The sequence below is a fragment of the Lates calcarifer genome, linkage group LG17, assembly GCF_001640805.2.
Source record: "Lates calcarifer isolate ASB-BC8 linkage group LG17, TLL_Latcal_v3, whole genome shotgun sequence".
Lineage (NCBI taxonomy): Eukaryota > Metazoa > Chordata > Actinopteri > Centropomidae > Lates > Lates calcarifer.
Window position 1 is genome coordinate 25091006 of NC_066849.1, and position 16674 is coordinate 25107679.

A 16674-nucleotide genomic window follows, 5' to 3' on the forward strand; every position below is an offset into this window, starting at 1 on the left:
AAGTGTAACATAACTATTTTTATTTATATTTTTATTCATAGCCAAGACATTTCTGATATACAGGCTAACAACACTACAGAGAGTACAGTTCGTCTGTGCTTCACAGAGAGTGAATTGTACATTTGATGACATTTTCTCCTTCAGATTACATTCTGAGAGGTGTTACCTTCTGTACAGCTTGAATAAGTCGGCTCTTACGCACAGGCAAATCTCCGGTGGTTTGTCATAATAGAAAAATAATCTGTTGTGATTTAACTGGAGATGAACTGGGACATCAGATGTGAAAATAACAGAGAGGAGGACAGTTTGTTCCTGAGACAAACCGTGATCTGTGTCCTTTGCTCTACCAACAGTCAGTGCTGGTTTGTTTGTTTAGTTCATTTAAAACAACAATCACTTTTGGAAAGATGAGGGTTCTTCTCAAGGACAGTGATGAGCAACTTATGTCTAAACCCTGAAATAAAAATTGCCAGCTCCCATTTTTCTAGTGTAGAGTCAGAGTCAGTGTCGCTGATTGTCACTGTGATAAATAAATGCACATGGTCTGTCTCATATACAAAGACACATATATATAGAGGATCAACAGAATTATTTAAAGCCTCCGTCAGGCTCACAATATTGCTTTGCATTATTATCAGGGAACAAACTAATGTGCATTAACAGGTTAACCCCCACCACCACCCACCCTCCTTCTCTGTTCACAGGTGCTGCTGTCTGCAGGAAGTCCAGAGTTGGTGGTCTGGTGGAAAAGCCAAAGGCACTGTCTGTCATCAATCGACCTCTGCAAGGTGCTTTCAACACACACACACGCACACACACACACAGCTCTGTGGGCTGCTGTCAGCCTTCACTGTGTATGTTTACTCCAACTGTTTATATGAAGAGTCCTGAGTAATGAAACAGAACTACAAGGACGTACCAAGTGTACAACAGCACAAGTGAAAAAAAGCTACATTTGGCCAACATAACAAAGAGGAAAGTGTGTGTGTATATATTCATCACACTGGTTACTGCGCACTGACTTCACCTGTAATAATTAAAGTGAGACTGCAGGATGTTTGCCAACATAAGCCACTGGTCATACCAGACCAAGAAAGGCTGCAGCAGCAAAACCATGAAGTGTATTGAAATCAATCAGTGTTGTGTTTTATTGCCGATGAATTCAACTTTTCATCTGTGAAATGATAATTGTGTTTTGTCTTTGTTGGTGCTATAATCACCCCAAAACATCTGTGGAGGCTGTTTAGTTCTAAAACTGCTTATGATAATTATTCTTAATGTTATGAAGTGATGGGGACAGGTTTTATAACTGTCATGAAATTTTTTGTGGCAGATATTTTCCAACCAGAGCAATCTGGAAACAACCGGTTTAGTCATTAACTGTGAATGCTCATTTTTAAGCAAACAAACAAATAAACAACAAACAAAACCCCCAAGCTCAATTTACCAGATGTTTTAACCACATCTCACACCAGTGGCTTTTATGTCTCAGGCTCTGATGATTCTGCTGATGATGGTTTTCTTCTACCTGCACTTGATATAATCCATACACATCCCATCAGACACTGTGAACTCCCTCTGTGAGTACACAGTGATTCCTGGAGGTTGTGTCCTGAAGGTTTATTCCCTCCTCTCTCTCTCTCTCTCAGTTCTGCGCCGCTGCTGCGTCTGTGCGCTCCGCTCCGTCTCTGCCTCTTCAGAGGGGGGAGCGCACCTCGTTTGGCTCAGTCGAGTCCCGGCTCTCCTCCTCCGCGCGTAATGCGGACCTTCCTCGTGCACACCGGACACCGGAGAGACACCCGACAACGTTCACATCGGCAAACTGCCAACAAGAGGCTCAGTTCATGGATCGTTGCCGGTTGAGGAAAACATTAGTTATCATCGAAAAGTGATATTATCTTTGGGGAGATTTGTACTTTTCAAAGTGAACAAAGCTTAAAGATGTTAGTGCACAGTCTGTTCGTCTCCGGGAGCTCGTGGATGAGGTGGATGACCACGCTGCTTCTGTTCCTGCAGCTGGCGCTCTGGGAAACGGTGAGTCCACCACAGACACTCAGGTCACTGATCCTCAGGACTGATGAGGTTTGTGATGACAGATGACTGCTTTTATTTATTTATTTATTTATTTTTGAAAAACAGCTTTTTGCTGAGTCCTGCACAGAACAGATCAGCCTGCACAGGTGACAGGAGATGAAGATGTCCAGCATCATTACATAATAGTTTTGAAGAGGAGATGAGCAAATTCATTTTAAATTACTGATAATAAACAGCTGAATCTTACTGAGTTTAGTTTGCTTGTTTGCTCATTTGTGTATTTATTTCTTTTTCATTGTACTTGGAGCTGTTCACTTGTATATTTTTGTCTCTCCACCTCTAAAGAGACTAAAAAGGTTTCGATTTAAAACCATGAGCAGTTTTTAAACTATTTTGTTTGTTATATTTTTTTTTTTAATATATTTTTTTATTGCGTTTGGCTTCTCTTGTACAACTTGTGATGAATAAATACATTGACCTGAGTGTCACAGTCACAGCTCAGTGATAAAGATTCAAATGTTTGGGCTCTGACATAAATAAAAACATAAATTAGAAATGAGCAGCTGTTCTGCGCAGGTATCGACCTGCTCTCTGACGTTGGTCTGGATTGAATTATGGTCACAGTCACCTGAGGGATGACTCATTTGACTTGAGTGGGAATCGCTTGCTCCATTTTTGACCTAATTATCAGCTGTTCAGAGTGACAGTCGTGTGGTTTAATATTCCTGATGTTCGCTTTCTGCTTGGTTTTGGTGTCTTAATGAGAAAAATCGAAGGAAACTTTCAACCATCAACAGGAGCAGCCGGTGATGAGAACAAACACATACCTCGAATAAATATTAAATCAATTTTAAAAAAAGAGAGAAAAAGAAAACAGTGGTGTCTCCTGTGACTCCATTAATACTGGACACTCACTTGACTCTGTTGCCTTTGGCTCCAGACAGACAACAGCAAAGAGAAAGCATTAATATTTTCTCTTTTCTCCCCTCACACACATGCACATACACCAGTTTGAAATTCAGATAATGCAGAGTGTTCAGAGAGAAGAATAATCCTGTTTTATTCCATTTTATCCGTATTTGAATTTCAAACCATTGTGGGGGCATTTCTCCTCCACCAGCTGTGCGCTCACCACCTCCACCTCCACCATCAGGTCATGATGGAGGATTTGGGTCTGTGGCGTGCCCTTCCTGATCCTGAAGATTGTGAATAATCCTTTGTTGCCCCTCCTTTATGAGCTGTTTCCTCCAGAGACTCCGCTGCACTGTTGATTGGTATCAGGGGTGATAATGCTCATTTTATCCTCTCTGCCTTTTCATTATAGACCTTTTTACTGGTGAGACCAAGATTGATGCGTGATGCCACTTATTGACCTGCTATATATATATATATATATATATATATATATATATATATTGAGTAGTGTGGCTTTAAAGGTTCCCTATCGACCTCTTCCAGACCTAATGGAGTTGTTTTTTTCATCAGTAGGTCCCTAATTTGAGCGCACATGCCACGCCGCAATGCACCATCATAGTCAGGAGAGAGGAGGACAGCTAGCCGGTCAACAATGCAAGTTTCAAAGTTTTGTAACTTGTAAATGTTTTATGAGGAAGGAAACAGATTTAACATGTTTGTTTGTTGAGCTCAAGGATGCACACAGTGAGTTTCACCTGATATCACCAAATGACATGTGAATAAAACACCAATTTTATTTCATGCCAAGTCATTTCTCCTCCGACTAACCTCCAACCAAAACATGTAAATGACACACAGGACTGTACAGCGTGAAAATACAATGTGCAAATATGCAGATGTGACATGTCAAATATCCCAGGAAGTAGCTTACAATCCCATGACAGTCCATCAGCAGGGCAGCTTTAAGTAAAAGTACATAAGTAACATGCTAAAAGTATCAGAAGTCAAAGTGCTTTGTGCAGAAAATGTGTTTAAAAGCATTCTGCATATTATTTTACCACTTTTATTACTTAACATACAGTTTAATAGTTTAAAAGCATCATCGTTTATAAACTTATCACATGTAAAATCTTAATCTGGAAAGTAACAGTCAAAAAAAAAATGTATGGGAGTTTACACTGTAGCTCCTTAAGTACAGCACTAAATGTATATAATTACACTGGTAGAAAACTGACAGCTGATTTAAAGCTCCCAGGCTCCTCTCCTGATTTCCAGGAGAAGACCTTCATGTAGGTTTTGATTCCTGACGTCAAAGTGACCCACTGCCCTCTGTCTCCAGCCCGAGGCAAGTCAGGACTCTGCCTCAAGAACAAGCTGTGAAACCTTAAAATCAGTTCTAAAGGCCACAGGTAACCAGAGCACAGAAATGGAGGAATCCAATTTTTCTGAATCCTGTGAGCGCACCAGGCTCGTCGCTTTATCTTGTTTAGACTGCAGGTGGTCAGTTGATTTCTGGGTCGAATAATGAGAGTGACAGTAATCCAGTTTCTGCAAACAAAAACAGGAAAGGTTTGTGTGTCTGGGAGAGAAAGGAACGATCCACGTTTGAGCTGACAGATGACCTCGACTTGACTCTTACACAAAGGGGAAATCACAAATCACTTCGTTCAGTTCAGGTCAAAGATTCGTAATCACTGACTGGAGTTTGTTCCCTAAGCTAAGTGAACACATCACTGTTCATCACTGTTTATACAGACGTTCAGCTCTGATTCTGACTGTCTTCAGCTCAGTGGCATTAGTTCAATACAACAGCAGCCTATTAGACAGTTATCACATTATGATCGTCTGTGTGGCTTTTGCAGCCTTTTAATATTCTTTTAATGAGGATGTAACACACTGTGAATCACAGCTGAGCCGACAACAGCGCTCTCAGTCACCAGTAACTGGAGCTCCCCTGCTGAAAGCTACTGATTCAGTTAACAACGGAGATTCAGTATACTTTGACATGTTTGTTGATGGAGATTTGTTCGTACACGAGCTGAACACGTCAGTGAAAAGCAGTGGATTACTGTGTCACACAGGTGTTATTCTTTACCTGCTCACACACGCTGCAATAAAACAAACTGTTTTTACCCCAAACTCACTTCGGATATTTGGCATTTCATGTTGCCCTCCTCCTCCTCCTCTTTTAAGGTGTGTCAGTTCTTCGACGAGACAGTTCTGCCCCTATTTGCATATTTGACACATTTCTCACGCCAAGATTTCTATCTTCTTGTGAAAGCGGAAATCTAAAGGGAGCAGAGCCTGGCTAACGTATTCCCCATATGCTGAAAGGGCATAAAGGTCATCACGTCACATTTACCAGCATTTATTGTACCGTCAGTGATTATTGGAGATCCTGGAGGGTAGGTCTGAAAGATTCAATATACCTGTGTTTCATCAGTGTGGAAATGCTAAGAAATAACCACCTGGAGCTAGAATGTTGATTGAAACATTACAGAGCCAATAACACACACACACAGTAATGACATCAGAGACCTGCTGATTTCCTGTCCTTTTGTATCACTATGAAGTCTTAAATGTAAATGATGGCAGCGTGGTAAAGGTTGGCTGGAAGCAACCAGCAATAATGACCCGCTTAAGACTATGATTGGATTTAAATGGCACTACTGCCACGTAAACTGTTTCCATTTAGAATCGATGGCTGCAATAATTAAAGTGCGTGCTCAAGTGGCACTCCAGCTCCGGACACACACACATATTTACTCAATCTGATTTCATTACTCTGTAGCTATGAAGTTACAACTCAACTACAACAGCAAATATGGGTTTTCTATTAACACATTTTCTATCAACATGAGAGGGAAATGTTAATTTACTTATTTGGCAAGAAGCAAATACGTTGATACTGAAGTGCAGAATTTTGCAGTACAATACATATTGTAGTGACTACAGCATTATTTAAAGGTGAAATATGCAGGATTCTCCTAAGAACCTATGTATATAATCATCATTTGTGACCTGTGCTGTGCCTGCATTTTCTTATTCTCTGCTTATTTTGCTGTGATCGGGACACTTTGTGCAGTAGGTGTGTAGCCCTCAGCTAATAACAGTGTTCAGGGTGGTAAGGCTGTCACGGATGTATAAAAAGCTGTAGGTCTGTGTCTGTTTGACTGGAGGCGGGGCTGAATTTGGGCTGCATTCATTCAAAATCCAGCACTGTGGCAGTGTGGGCGTGTTTATCGGTACTTTAGATCGTAGCCGCTGTGAAACAATCAGAATATAATGTTTCATTTCTCAGATTCACTGCTTTGGTCTCGCAAACAGCAAACAAAAAATCCTGCATGTTATACCTTTAAGCTTTTTTATGCTTATAATCAGGAACTCATGGCACTTGGTTAAGGCTTTGGAAATATCCTGGTTTTGGTTAAACCTAATAAAAAAAAATGTTTCTGTGTTAAACCAGACCATCATCTTCCCCTAAGAGTTTTTGTTGCCTGAACCTAACCACAGATTACTGGGCCTGTGGATGTGAACCCTGTTCTCTGGTGTGATTATGCTTCTTATAAAACATATTTTCTGTTGCAGTCTACTTGTATAGAAACATAATTTCTAGGAGACAGGGAATTTACCAGCCTCTGCACCGTCATTGTGAGTTACACCAGATTCTCTGCACATCCTTAAACTGTAAAATGACAGGTTGTGTGGCCTCCAAAGACTGCATGTCTTGCTGCTATCTTGCTTGTATAAAGGAGGTTTGTTCCATAAACCTGCAGGGGCAGATATGACTGCACTGTGTTGTGTCACGGTGAGGCTGCGTTGCCAGATCAAGCTGCCAGATTGAGGTTTTCAGCTACGCAGGCTCATCTGTTGCTGCTGTGGATATAAACTATTAATGATGACGGAGTTTATGGGCCCTGTTTAAATACATAGTGGAAATATTTAGCTTTTTCACAGTAAATTCTCCTCATATCTAGTTATGTGTTTGGGCTTCACTGTGAACTTATCAGAAAATCCTTAAAATAGAAAGAGAGCTGTTGGGAAAACTGACAAGTGTCTTTGTTATCTTCCATGTTACTCTTAACATTATTCTAGTCTGTGTTATATAAGGAAGTGATGGGCTTATTTATCAGAAGGCCTGGACTGGATAAGGTACTTGATTGTGACCAGAGTCGTAACCTTTTAAAGGGCTTACAGGATCATTAGCAGCTTTGGAAACAAGACAAAACTAAAAGTTCACTCACATACTTTCAGTTTTTTGTTTGAGGTGGTCTAGGTGTTACAGCTCAGGATGCAAATGCTCAAGTTCTAAAAAGTTCAAACGGTTCATCGTTATTAAAATGCAGCAGAGGCAGGAGCAGGGGAGAGTTTGGCAAGTGGTGAAGTCAGACGGTAAGAACACCAGGAGGAAAAGCAGGCAAAAGACAAAGTCCAAAAAAAAATAAATAAATACAGGAGAGGTTGGAAAGCTACGCCTGGGAAGGCAGCATGGACTGAATCTGGAAAGGTGCAAGTGGAAGTGGACCTGTATTTATTCTGGGGAGCAAATGAGAAAATGGGGAACAGGTGAGCAGATGTGTGTGGGGGACTGGACAGGTGGGAGGGGCTGGGGTGATTGCAGGGCAGGTGTGTTAGAGAAAAAGACAGGTTGGTGTATAAAGCACAGGACTTAGGTTTAAAGATCATATTCTGGTTTAAATGTTGAATCAATAAACACATTGACTTTTTGCATATTTAACCCAAATGACAGTGTTTACCTGGTGTATTTAACACTACAGAGATCACAGGAGATGAAAGAAGAGAAAGAAACAGCTGCTTCTTTATTCTGTTTCATTATAGATACAAATACATTGATGTATAGACAACAACCTGCCAGCTGTAGGGTAAAATGTGCTGCAACAGGCCAGTGTTTCTGTCCAATAACAGAGAGCGTCTCCTCTCGTGTTAATCCTGGACACTGCCATGCTGTGAGAGCATGGGGTCAAATATCACACTCACCTGCAGCGTCTCCATCTGTCCAACAGGTAGGTGGCCTACCTGTGATGTGATTCTCACATTTCCAAACAAATACATCCACCAGAGAAATCAATTAGACTCCCTCAAAGGAATCAATTTAACTACATTGTGGAGATGCTTTTGGAATCTATATTTTACCTTCATATGTGGATTAATTCATCTTCTAAGATTATTATCGGCCTGTACAGGTCCTCCCGCTCTTCAGAAGGCGCGAAAGGCTGAGGAGTCTTGTCAGTAGATGTCAGGACTTTAAGAGGAAGTCGCTGAACTCCCACGTTTCAGCTGTCAGTGGTGCTGATTACCGTGCAGAGGTTCATCACTGGAGGAGCATCCTCAGGGTTCCTCATGTGGGACAGACAGAGAAAAATGCAGATCAATGCCTCAGTTATCGCTACTGAGATACTGACTCAGTAATCACTAAAGACATCATGACTTTTACGGTTTCATTCATTTTGATTTCACTGAAATCTCTCTAAACAGAATCCAGAGGAGGTAAGAGAAATGTTGATTTCAAATATAACCTTGTGTTCAAAGTAATTAAGCTTGATAATAGCAGCCCACCCTTCAGGCTTTGTAGAGGTTCTACCCTGTGATTGGTGGAGGTTGTACCTCAGCCCTGTGTTATGGTTAGGTCTACTCAGAACTGTAAAAATAGGAACACCTCCATGTTTTGGTAAAAAAAAATATAGTATTTATAGTCAGTAATCTCCGAAAGATATCCTATAAAACACTGATAAAACATAAGCCAGTAAAGGATGGAGCTGTTTGTAGTAAAGAGGTAAATAAAATATGTCAAACTATCTAAAAAGTTTTATGTGGCATTACTTAAATAATACTGAAATCCTACTAAAAAATAATATATTAACCAAAAGATTTTTACAAATATCTTTGTCTATTTTCTCTACAGAGATTATTAAGTCCTCTGGGGGCCATAAATGCAAAAAGTCAGAAGGAACCCTGATCTACTGGCCACAAGGAATGTTGAATAAAATATTGGCTGTGTCTCTATATCTAGGACCCAAAGCATCAAAGAGGAAATTCCCATTTCATTTGTACAAACACATCTTTTAAGGATCTTGTTAGACATTGATCAGTTCTCAACATTTGTAAAATACAATTACAACCATTAATTGACTGCTAATGAATCTTTTAGAACAACAACTTGGACTAAAGATATCAGATCCCTGTTTTTTCTTTAGTTGTTTCCACAGTGTGAAGGCTCATAGACCAAATATCACTCTCGTCCCTGCAGCTTCTTTGCTGACTCAGATAGAAGCTTTTGGGAACTAAAGGTTCTGCGTTGCTGTGTGTTTTCATGTGTAACTGAACTGTGCTGATGATCTCTCTGCTCCTCAGACGGAGGCCATCCACCCAGACTGTGCCCTGGTGGTTCAGCACATGAGAGCTCAGGAAGAATGTAACCAGATCCTCAAACAGGAGAAGAACAACCACTCCACCAGGACAGGTCAGTCTGTGCTGAACAAAGACGTGTGCACACACCTACATTTTGGGGACTCACCTCCCATCTGGGGACATTGTTGGTTTTATTATTTGTTCATGTGGTTTGGAAAGAATAAGAAAACTCTGCACTTACCCTCTCAATCTGAGAAGTCAAATAAACTAAACAAGTGTGTACATTTACATCTACATTAATATGATTTAAAAATGAGATCAATTGAATTCTTGCTTTTTTCTCTTTTATTTTTTGCTTGACTTTAATCTCCAGCTGCTTTAACCATGAGAGCTATTCAAATTAAATCATATGTTAAGAGCCACTAAAGCCACTAATTCACACTTGAAACACATTCTTCCTCTCTCGCTAAAAGTGGCAAACATCAATGTATAAAGTATGTTCATCTGCTCTCCTCTGCATGTTGTCCCCTCTGCCTCCTCTTTCCTAACATTTTTTGTGGGTTATTCTGTTTGTTTTTCTGATAGATGATTTTTCTTAGAACCTTAGTTTTCTCATTCAAAAGCATCAGCCAAAGTGTTTTTTCATCCATCTCCATGTTTTCCTCTTGGAACAATGCTCCAGCTAAGACGTTAAAATCTTAAAATCTTTTTGGCAGCACTTTAATTCAGGGGCCATTAGAAGCACTCCTGGGTGGGTTAGAGCCATGTCAGGTTGTTAAATTACAGACATCCGAGAAGTTTGACATATTCTAAGGTTTGAGTTTGAAGGCAGAGTGCAGCAAATTATGGATTTTACAGCTCTGCACAAATTCAGATGTAACAGGGCTGCACAGATCTAGTTTGACTGCAGTCTGGAGATACTAGTAAAATCTTTTTCATATATTTTTTAAATAAATGCAGCCCCTATCGACCATACACAGTAGATTCATATATTTCACTTAAGTTCATTATAGGCTGAAGAATCACTTTTTCCCATCCTCCTCCTCCTCACCTACTTCAGAGGGTGTTAAGAGGAGTGAAAGGCATTGGAGCTTCAACAGCAAATGTCAGGAGTTGAAAAAGTCAGTGAGCTCCCACATCCAGGGAATTGATTACTGTATGGAGGTTCCTCATTAAAGGAGAACCACCACCAACCTCTGGGTTACAGCCACTGGCAGTCTCAGTCCTCGGAGAATCATACCACTTCGATATCATCCAATATAAGAAAAACAACTCTGAAAATCTGATTTAAAAATACAACAAAATCTAGATTGCCATAGAAAAATAATCTAAGAGGACCAAAATATTTCTTTTCTTTTCCTGACTGTTCAGCTTTTACTGTCTCTCTACCTAAATCCTGAATATTCAGTATCACAAAACTGGTTAATAATCAGCTTTGTTAACTTTTACTATCCAGCTCCAGCATGTTCGAGGTGTTAATTACAAGCAGCATCATGAATTGAAATTAAATGATTTGCAGCAAACTTTGATTACAGCAGCAGCAAAAAGTGAAATTCAACAATATAAAGAATATAATGATGTAAGTAGAATAGAACGAAGCTGCTGAAACACTGGAAATAATTTCCAAATGTTAAAAGCAAGACTATATACTGTAAATACATGTGCGAATTAAAGGTATAATGTGATTTAATCTGGAACCGTGTGCACTGCACTCTGTAGTCTCCTTTTTCTGATTTAAATAATCATTTCCAGACTACTCAACAAGCAGCACATTTGTGTTTCTCTCCATTTGCATCTTAACATGTTTTGAGAATAACAAATATTATACTGGAGAAGAGGGGTGGACTTAAGTGTTTTCAGTGTTTTCAAAATTAGCTTTTAATATTTACTGTCAATTTATGCAGTAATTAATTGTCATGACAGTGACACAAAATTAATTTAGGAGGAAGTCTTTGTGCATCTCCACAGTGAACATACCTCTCATGTTAATTAATGCACTTTTTTAAAAATTGGAACCAATTATAAATAAAGCATTTGCTTTAGCTTGGGTAATTTTTTACACTGTTAACTTTTCCATTTAATCAAGTAGCAACTCTCCTGTAACAGAGGTTGGTACATAAACAGTGTAGGTGTCCTGGTATGTGCTTGCAGGCAGGGATCAGTTTTGTAAACAGCTTACATTACATTAAATAATCCATGCATCATTATTATAACTATAGCTTTAACCACAGCTAAATGCAAAGCTGCCGGATGGCTTCCTGTATCTGATGATTGAGCTCTTTAATCAAAAGCGTAGCGAGCACATTTGCTTCCTCTTATCAAATTACCATTCTTCACTTGGCAGAGCAGCCAAAACAATCAAGGGAACTAATCAGGTGAGGAGATGTCTGGATAAAAGGGACTGATTGGTCAGCCTGGCCAGGTCCTGTTTCATCTCTGTAGTTCAGGTAGAAGGTGAGCCAGCTGGATCAGAGGAGATTCATCCATTATCCTCCCTTCAGTGGCTCAGAAACAAAAAAAAAAAGAAGAAAAAAAACCTCAGCCACAGGAACAGCTTGTCCTTCAGAAGCTTCATTTTCCATCTGAGACGCTGTCTGAAAGCTTGTCGATTACACCCAAAGTATGAATTCTCTTTGTTCTGAAGTGTTCTGAGTTATGTGACAGGGTTTGCTCTCCTCACTCTGTTTCTCAGCTCTGAAAAGGTTGTTATGAAAGCTACACACTCGGTGAGGTAGTCGTCGGCTCGCCGGTGGGACCGCCTGTGCTCGCCACAGCTGGTTTCGCTCAGAATTAATTGCATCATTTGTCACCCTTTCCTGTGATCAACGCAAAGCAAAGACGTGACAATTAGCATTCGAAGGGGCTGGTATGAGTCGCCTCAAGCCTGGACTGAACGCTGACTGCAGTAGACTGAGGCGCCGCTTCACTTCTCCAGGAGGCTTTTACAAAACTGAAATGTCCAAAGGGAAATGCTGAAGAGTCCTGTATGGTCTCCCCAGTGGCCTCAGCCAGTCCTCGACAGACGGGCCGAGTCCACGAGCAAGTTAAAGGGTCATGGTTAGTTCAGATATGTCTGTGAAAACAGCAGGACACTGAGAACCGAATGGTCTTTAGACAACAGACATCACATCCATGAAGCTGAAAAAATTATTTTAAAAGAAAGTGCTGGATGAAACCACATCACACTGACATACCCACGCTGCCATACGTTTTTTGTTTTTTGTTTGTTTTGTTTTTATGGAAGCTGTAGTTTTTTGTGCTCACAAAGTAATCATCACACTGCACACCTGCATGAATATGACTGGACATTACTTATCAGCTGATAGCCGAGGAACCCAAGAGAGAGCCACTGATAGTGACGCATGAACAAAGCAGCTGATGCTAATCTGCTAATGCAAGCGTGACTTCAGCACTGCACACCATCTTCATGCAGGTTACTGAAGCGCAAAGTGCTTCAGCTCTGTAGTGAACATACATGGGTGAAAATCTCTTTTTAGATTTGAAAGGTATGTGCCTCATCTCCTTAGTTACCCATAATACCCTTCTATGCATAGATCTGCAGAGACATTTTGACAGAATTTCAAGAAAACCAGCAAAAGAAAATGTGAATTATTACACGTTTCCATCCACTACTCTTCTGTGAATATTAGGAGTTCAGCTGAGAAGAAGCTCGCAGCAAGATGATGTAAGTAAAAGAGCATCTGTGATCAAACCTCAGTGAAAAATCATATAGAAAACATTCAAACATGTTTCATGTGTGTGACGAAGCTCACAGGCTCCTTACAGCTTCACACACATGCGATATTTTCATCTTCCACTGTTGTTTGTGTCTTCAGTGGACATCTAAGTCACAGGGTTCATATATGGTTTATTTGGTAAGTCTGTTTCCAATGCACTTTTGTGTTATCAACACACCAACCTCAGCCAAGTGTAAAAAATTGTAACTATTTTTACTTAACAACTTCTTTGACTAGTTCTCTCTTGTAATTTTTTAATGTGCAAATTGAAAATGCACCTAAAACATGGATGATATCCCACCTACAAAGACATAAGAACAATAAAGAGTAAAACTAATGCACAGCAAAACTAAAATACAGAGTTACAAAATGGAAATTCAAACAAGTTAGATATGGCAGGTGGATTATTTTAAGATATGATTAGAAAATGAAAGGTGAGGCAAAATTACACAAAAACAAAAGACAATGAAACATTAAAAACAAAAGCAGGCAAAAAAACAAACACTTCACACTTCACAGCTCAGCCAGAGCGGGCTGAAAAAAACTGTCAAGAAAACAAGGGTTGGAATCATAAACTGGACCAAAAAAAAAAAAAAAAAGAGCTTAACACTCATGAATATTTAGCCACAGCTGTCCTGAGGAGAAGTGTTAGGGCCATGTGGGTCAGGTCCTTATGTCTTTGACCAAAGTGTTGTGGAAAATACAGATCAGAAGGAAAGTGGAGGTGGGAAGGTGGGAGGTTGCATTTCAGCACTAAATTTTGCACGTTACTCTTCTACATTTGTCTCAGGACTTTTTAAGTTTAATTCAACATTAGAAAACCTCATAAAGCGTCACTGTTATTGGACAAAAATAGACACATTTTACACCAAATAATTTGACTTGTCTTTGCAGGAAAAGCACAGGTGTAGATAACATTAATTATCACTCTGTTCTGTTCTGTTTGTGCCAGTGAAGCAGCATGTACAATACCATGTGCCCGCAGCAGCACACCAGAAGTGAATGAAGCTGTGATTAATGTCATTGCTTTGACCTGTGTTTGGCAGTCGCTACGCTCGTACAAGGACAAAAGTACATTAGGTAGTAAACAAATGAGAGGCTGCATTTTAAAAAATGTTAAGTAATAAAGTTAGAAGAAGAACTATAAAAAAAAAAACTCAAGCTATATGTGTTATCTTTGACCAGTCGAGGGTGCCTAGCATTTGTAGCTAACTGCTAATAGCTGCATCTGCTCAAACTGTACGACAAAGTCTCATTTGTGCTCACAAACTACCACAGTGTATTCATTTGAATTACTGAATTTGTGTTCTTGCGACAAAATGTATAATCTTTATATTGATCCACAGGGCAATGCTACCAAGCTGCTGCATAACAGCATGAAAATCCTATTTAATTTCCATTTTTCCATTTAGATAATTTCACGAGGGACCATTTCATCACATGACTGTTTCTAATTTTACTAGCTGAGCTCATTTTGCCTGTTTACTTCAGTGCATGAAAAGACAAAGCTGCTTAATATGAGGTCAAGCAAATGTGTTGAGGAAAACGATTCACCTGCACATCCTTTCAGACTAACTGATCATGCCCATCAGATGTGGCTAAATGAAGGATGAACAGATGGGTGGGATGAAGAGAGGAGGAAAAGGGCGATACGGCTCATGAAATAGTGATTGGGAAATTATGAGGCTCCATATTAGCAATGTTACAAAAGACTGCACAATAGGTAAAAGGCTTCTAATGGATAAACATAGAACTTACAGTTGTGATTGTGGTTATGTTTAGCTGTTGATGGGAATACAGCACCAGCAAGTTGCTTTCTCCAAGTGATCAATTGTCCAGTCTGAAGAGAGGGAGGGGGGGAAGGAGGGGGCAGATGTCTCGTCTACTTTGGTTTAATTACCTTCATACCTCCAGTCCCAAAGGAAACACCATCAGAGGAGAATCATGGGAAGTCAGTGACAGAGAGGAAATGAGGATGCAACACAGGAGAGTGAGAGAGTCCATTTTCAAAGGATGCTTGTAATTAAACCCACAGCAACAGCCACACTCATGAATTTATGTGCATGTGTGTCAGTGCCTGTTTCCACTTTGCTTTCACACTCCACCACTGACATTTCCTCTGATCATTTCACACTGGGGCTGTCCTGCCCTCTCTGTATCTCTGCCATCACAATTGTCATTTTCATAACTAATGAAGCAGACTAAATACCAGAGGTGAAAGGTTACTATAAATCTTACTACATAAATTACTGGTGTATAAACTTAACAATAAATCTACCCTCAATGTTCTTAATAATAATGGATTAAAAATGATTTTATATGATTGTAAATTGAATATTTTGGGGGTTTTGAATGTCTGATAAAACAAGATATCTGAGGACATCTTGGAAATTGTAAAAGGCTTTTTTAACTTTTTAAGATTAATATTATTATTTATTGAATAGTGCCAGATAAAGGTTGACATGGAGGGCAGACAGTTTTAACACAGGTGGTTATTCTGTGGTGGAATTTCATATGACTGCTCCTCTGTCTCATTTGCAAGGAAAAAGTTGCTGCTCTCAAGTTGTCCAGAGAGACCTGTCCAAGCATCAAACATAATTTCAGCCATTTACTAAAGGACAGTCTCTGAAAGATGATGCAAAATGTGGCAAGTGTTCGAGCGCAGCCCCCAGGAGAGACCACGTAATTTGAGTCTGAAACCACTGGTGTGCACACGTACTACTTCACATTTCAGAGGAAAATACTGTCATCCTGACTCCACTCTGTGTCTTGACTGCAGCAGCGAGTAGCAGACAATTTAGCTCATTAAATATTCACCAGAAGCAGTGGACACTGTCTGCAGCTGTTTCACTTCATTGGATCAAGACTTTAACGTTCAGCTTTGCTTGGATTATCAGTGTCAGGTGGGAGATTGTAGAGTTTGGCTTTGCAGAGCAGGAGGGAGATTAGATGAGAGATCCAGGGAGTAGAGACGTCTGCTCAGTATAAACAGACCATTAAACAAACTTTGTATAGTTTGTACTGATGAATTACAGAAACAAATGCTGTCCTGAATTTCTGATCCAGCTCTTTGACCGCTCTCCCGTCTGACACCTCTTGGTCCTCGTCGTCTCTGTCCACCTCTGCTTCTCCCTTATCACATAACATTGTTTATTAAAGGGCGGATATTGTAGAAGGCTATACATCCCAGTGGAGCCTCTTCTCCTGTAATACCTGTAACACTATTACAGCAGCAGCAGTATACGTGACAAACAGAAGACAAATGCTTTACTGAACCATGAAAACAGTGGATAGTGAAGTGTGAGAGGTGGAGTTGTAGCCAGAGAAGAGATGAAGAGGAAACACAGGACAAAAGTTTAGACTGATGTTAATCAATCTACAGCACCTCCCCACGTTACACCTGCCCCTCAGAAATGACAACGGTCGTTTACTCTGGGTCACGTAAATGTCAGACGGGCGACTCCTCGTGCACTGAAGCACACAGGACAAGTCTGAAGACAGACCACTCAGGTTTGACTTTGTCTACTTGCCTCAGACCTCGACAAGAACGATAATCTAATAAGTCAAATTAGATGGCAGCTGCACCTCAGGCATTAAACCGACAATGTGCTTCTCTTAG

At 40.1% G+C, this 16674-nt stretch overlaps 1 protein-coding gene across 1 annotated transcript in view; it reads left to right on the forward strand.

Moving 5' to 3' along the window:
* Nucleotides 1-1588: 1588 nt before the first annotated feature.
* Nucleotides 1589-16674, forward strand: part of ghrhrb (growth hormone releasing hormone receptor b) — a 36455-nt gene continuing 21369 nt past the window's right edge. Inside the window, exons 1-2 of the mRNA XM_018670895.2 lie at nucleotides 1589-2034; nucleotides 9322-9430. Of these exons, the coding sequence (XP_018526411.1) occupies nucleotides 1942-2034; nucleotides 9322-9430 (202 nt within the window). The 5' untranslated portion in view covers nucleotides 1589-1941. The remainder of the gene's footprint in view (nucleotides 2035-9321; nucleotides 9431-16674) is intronic.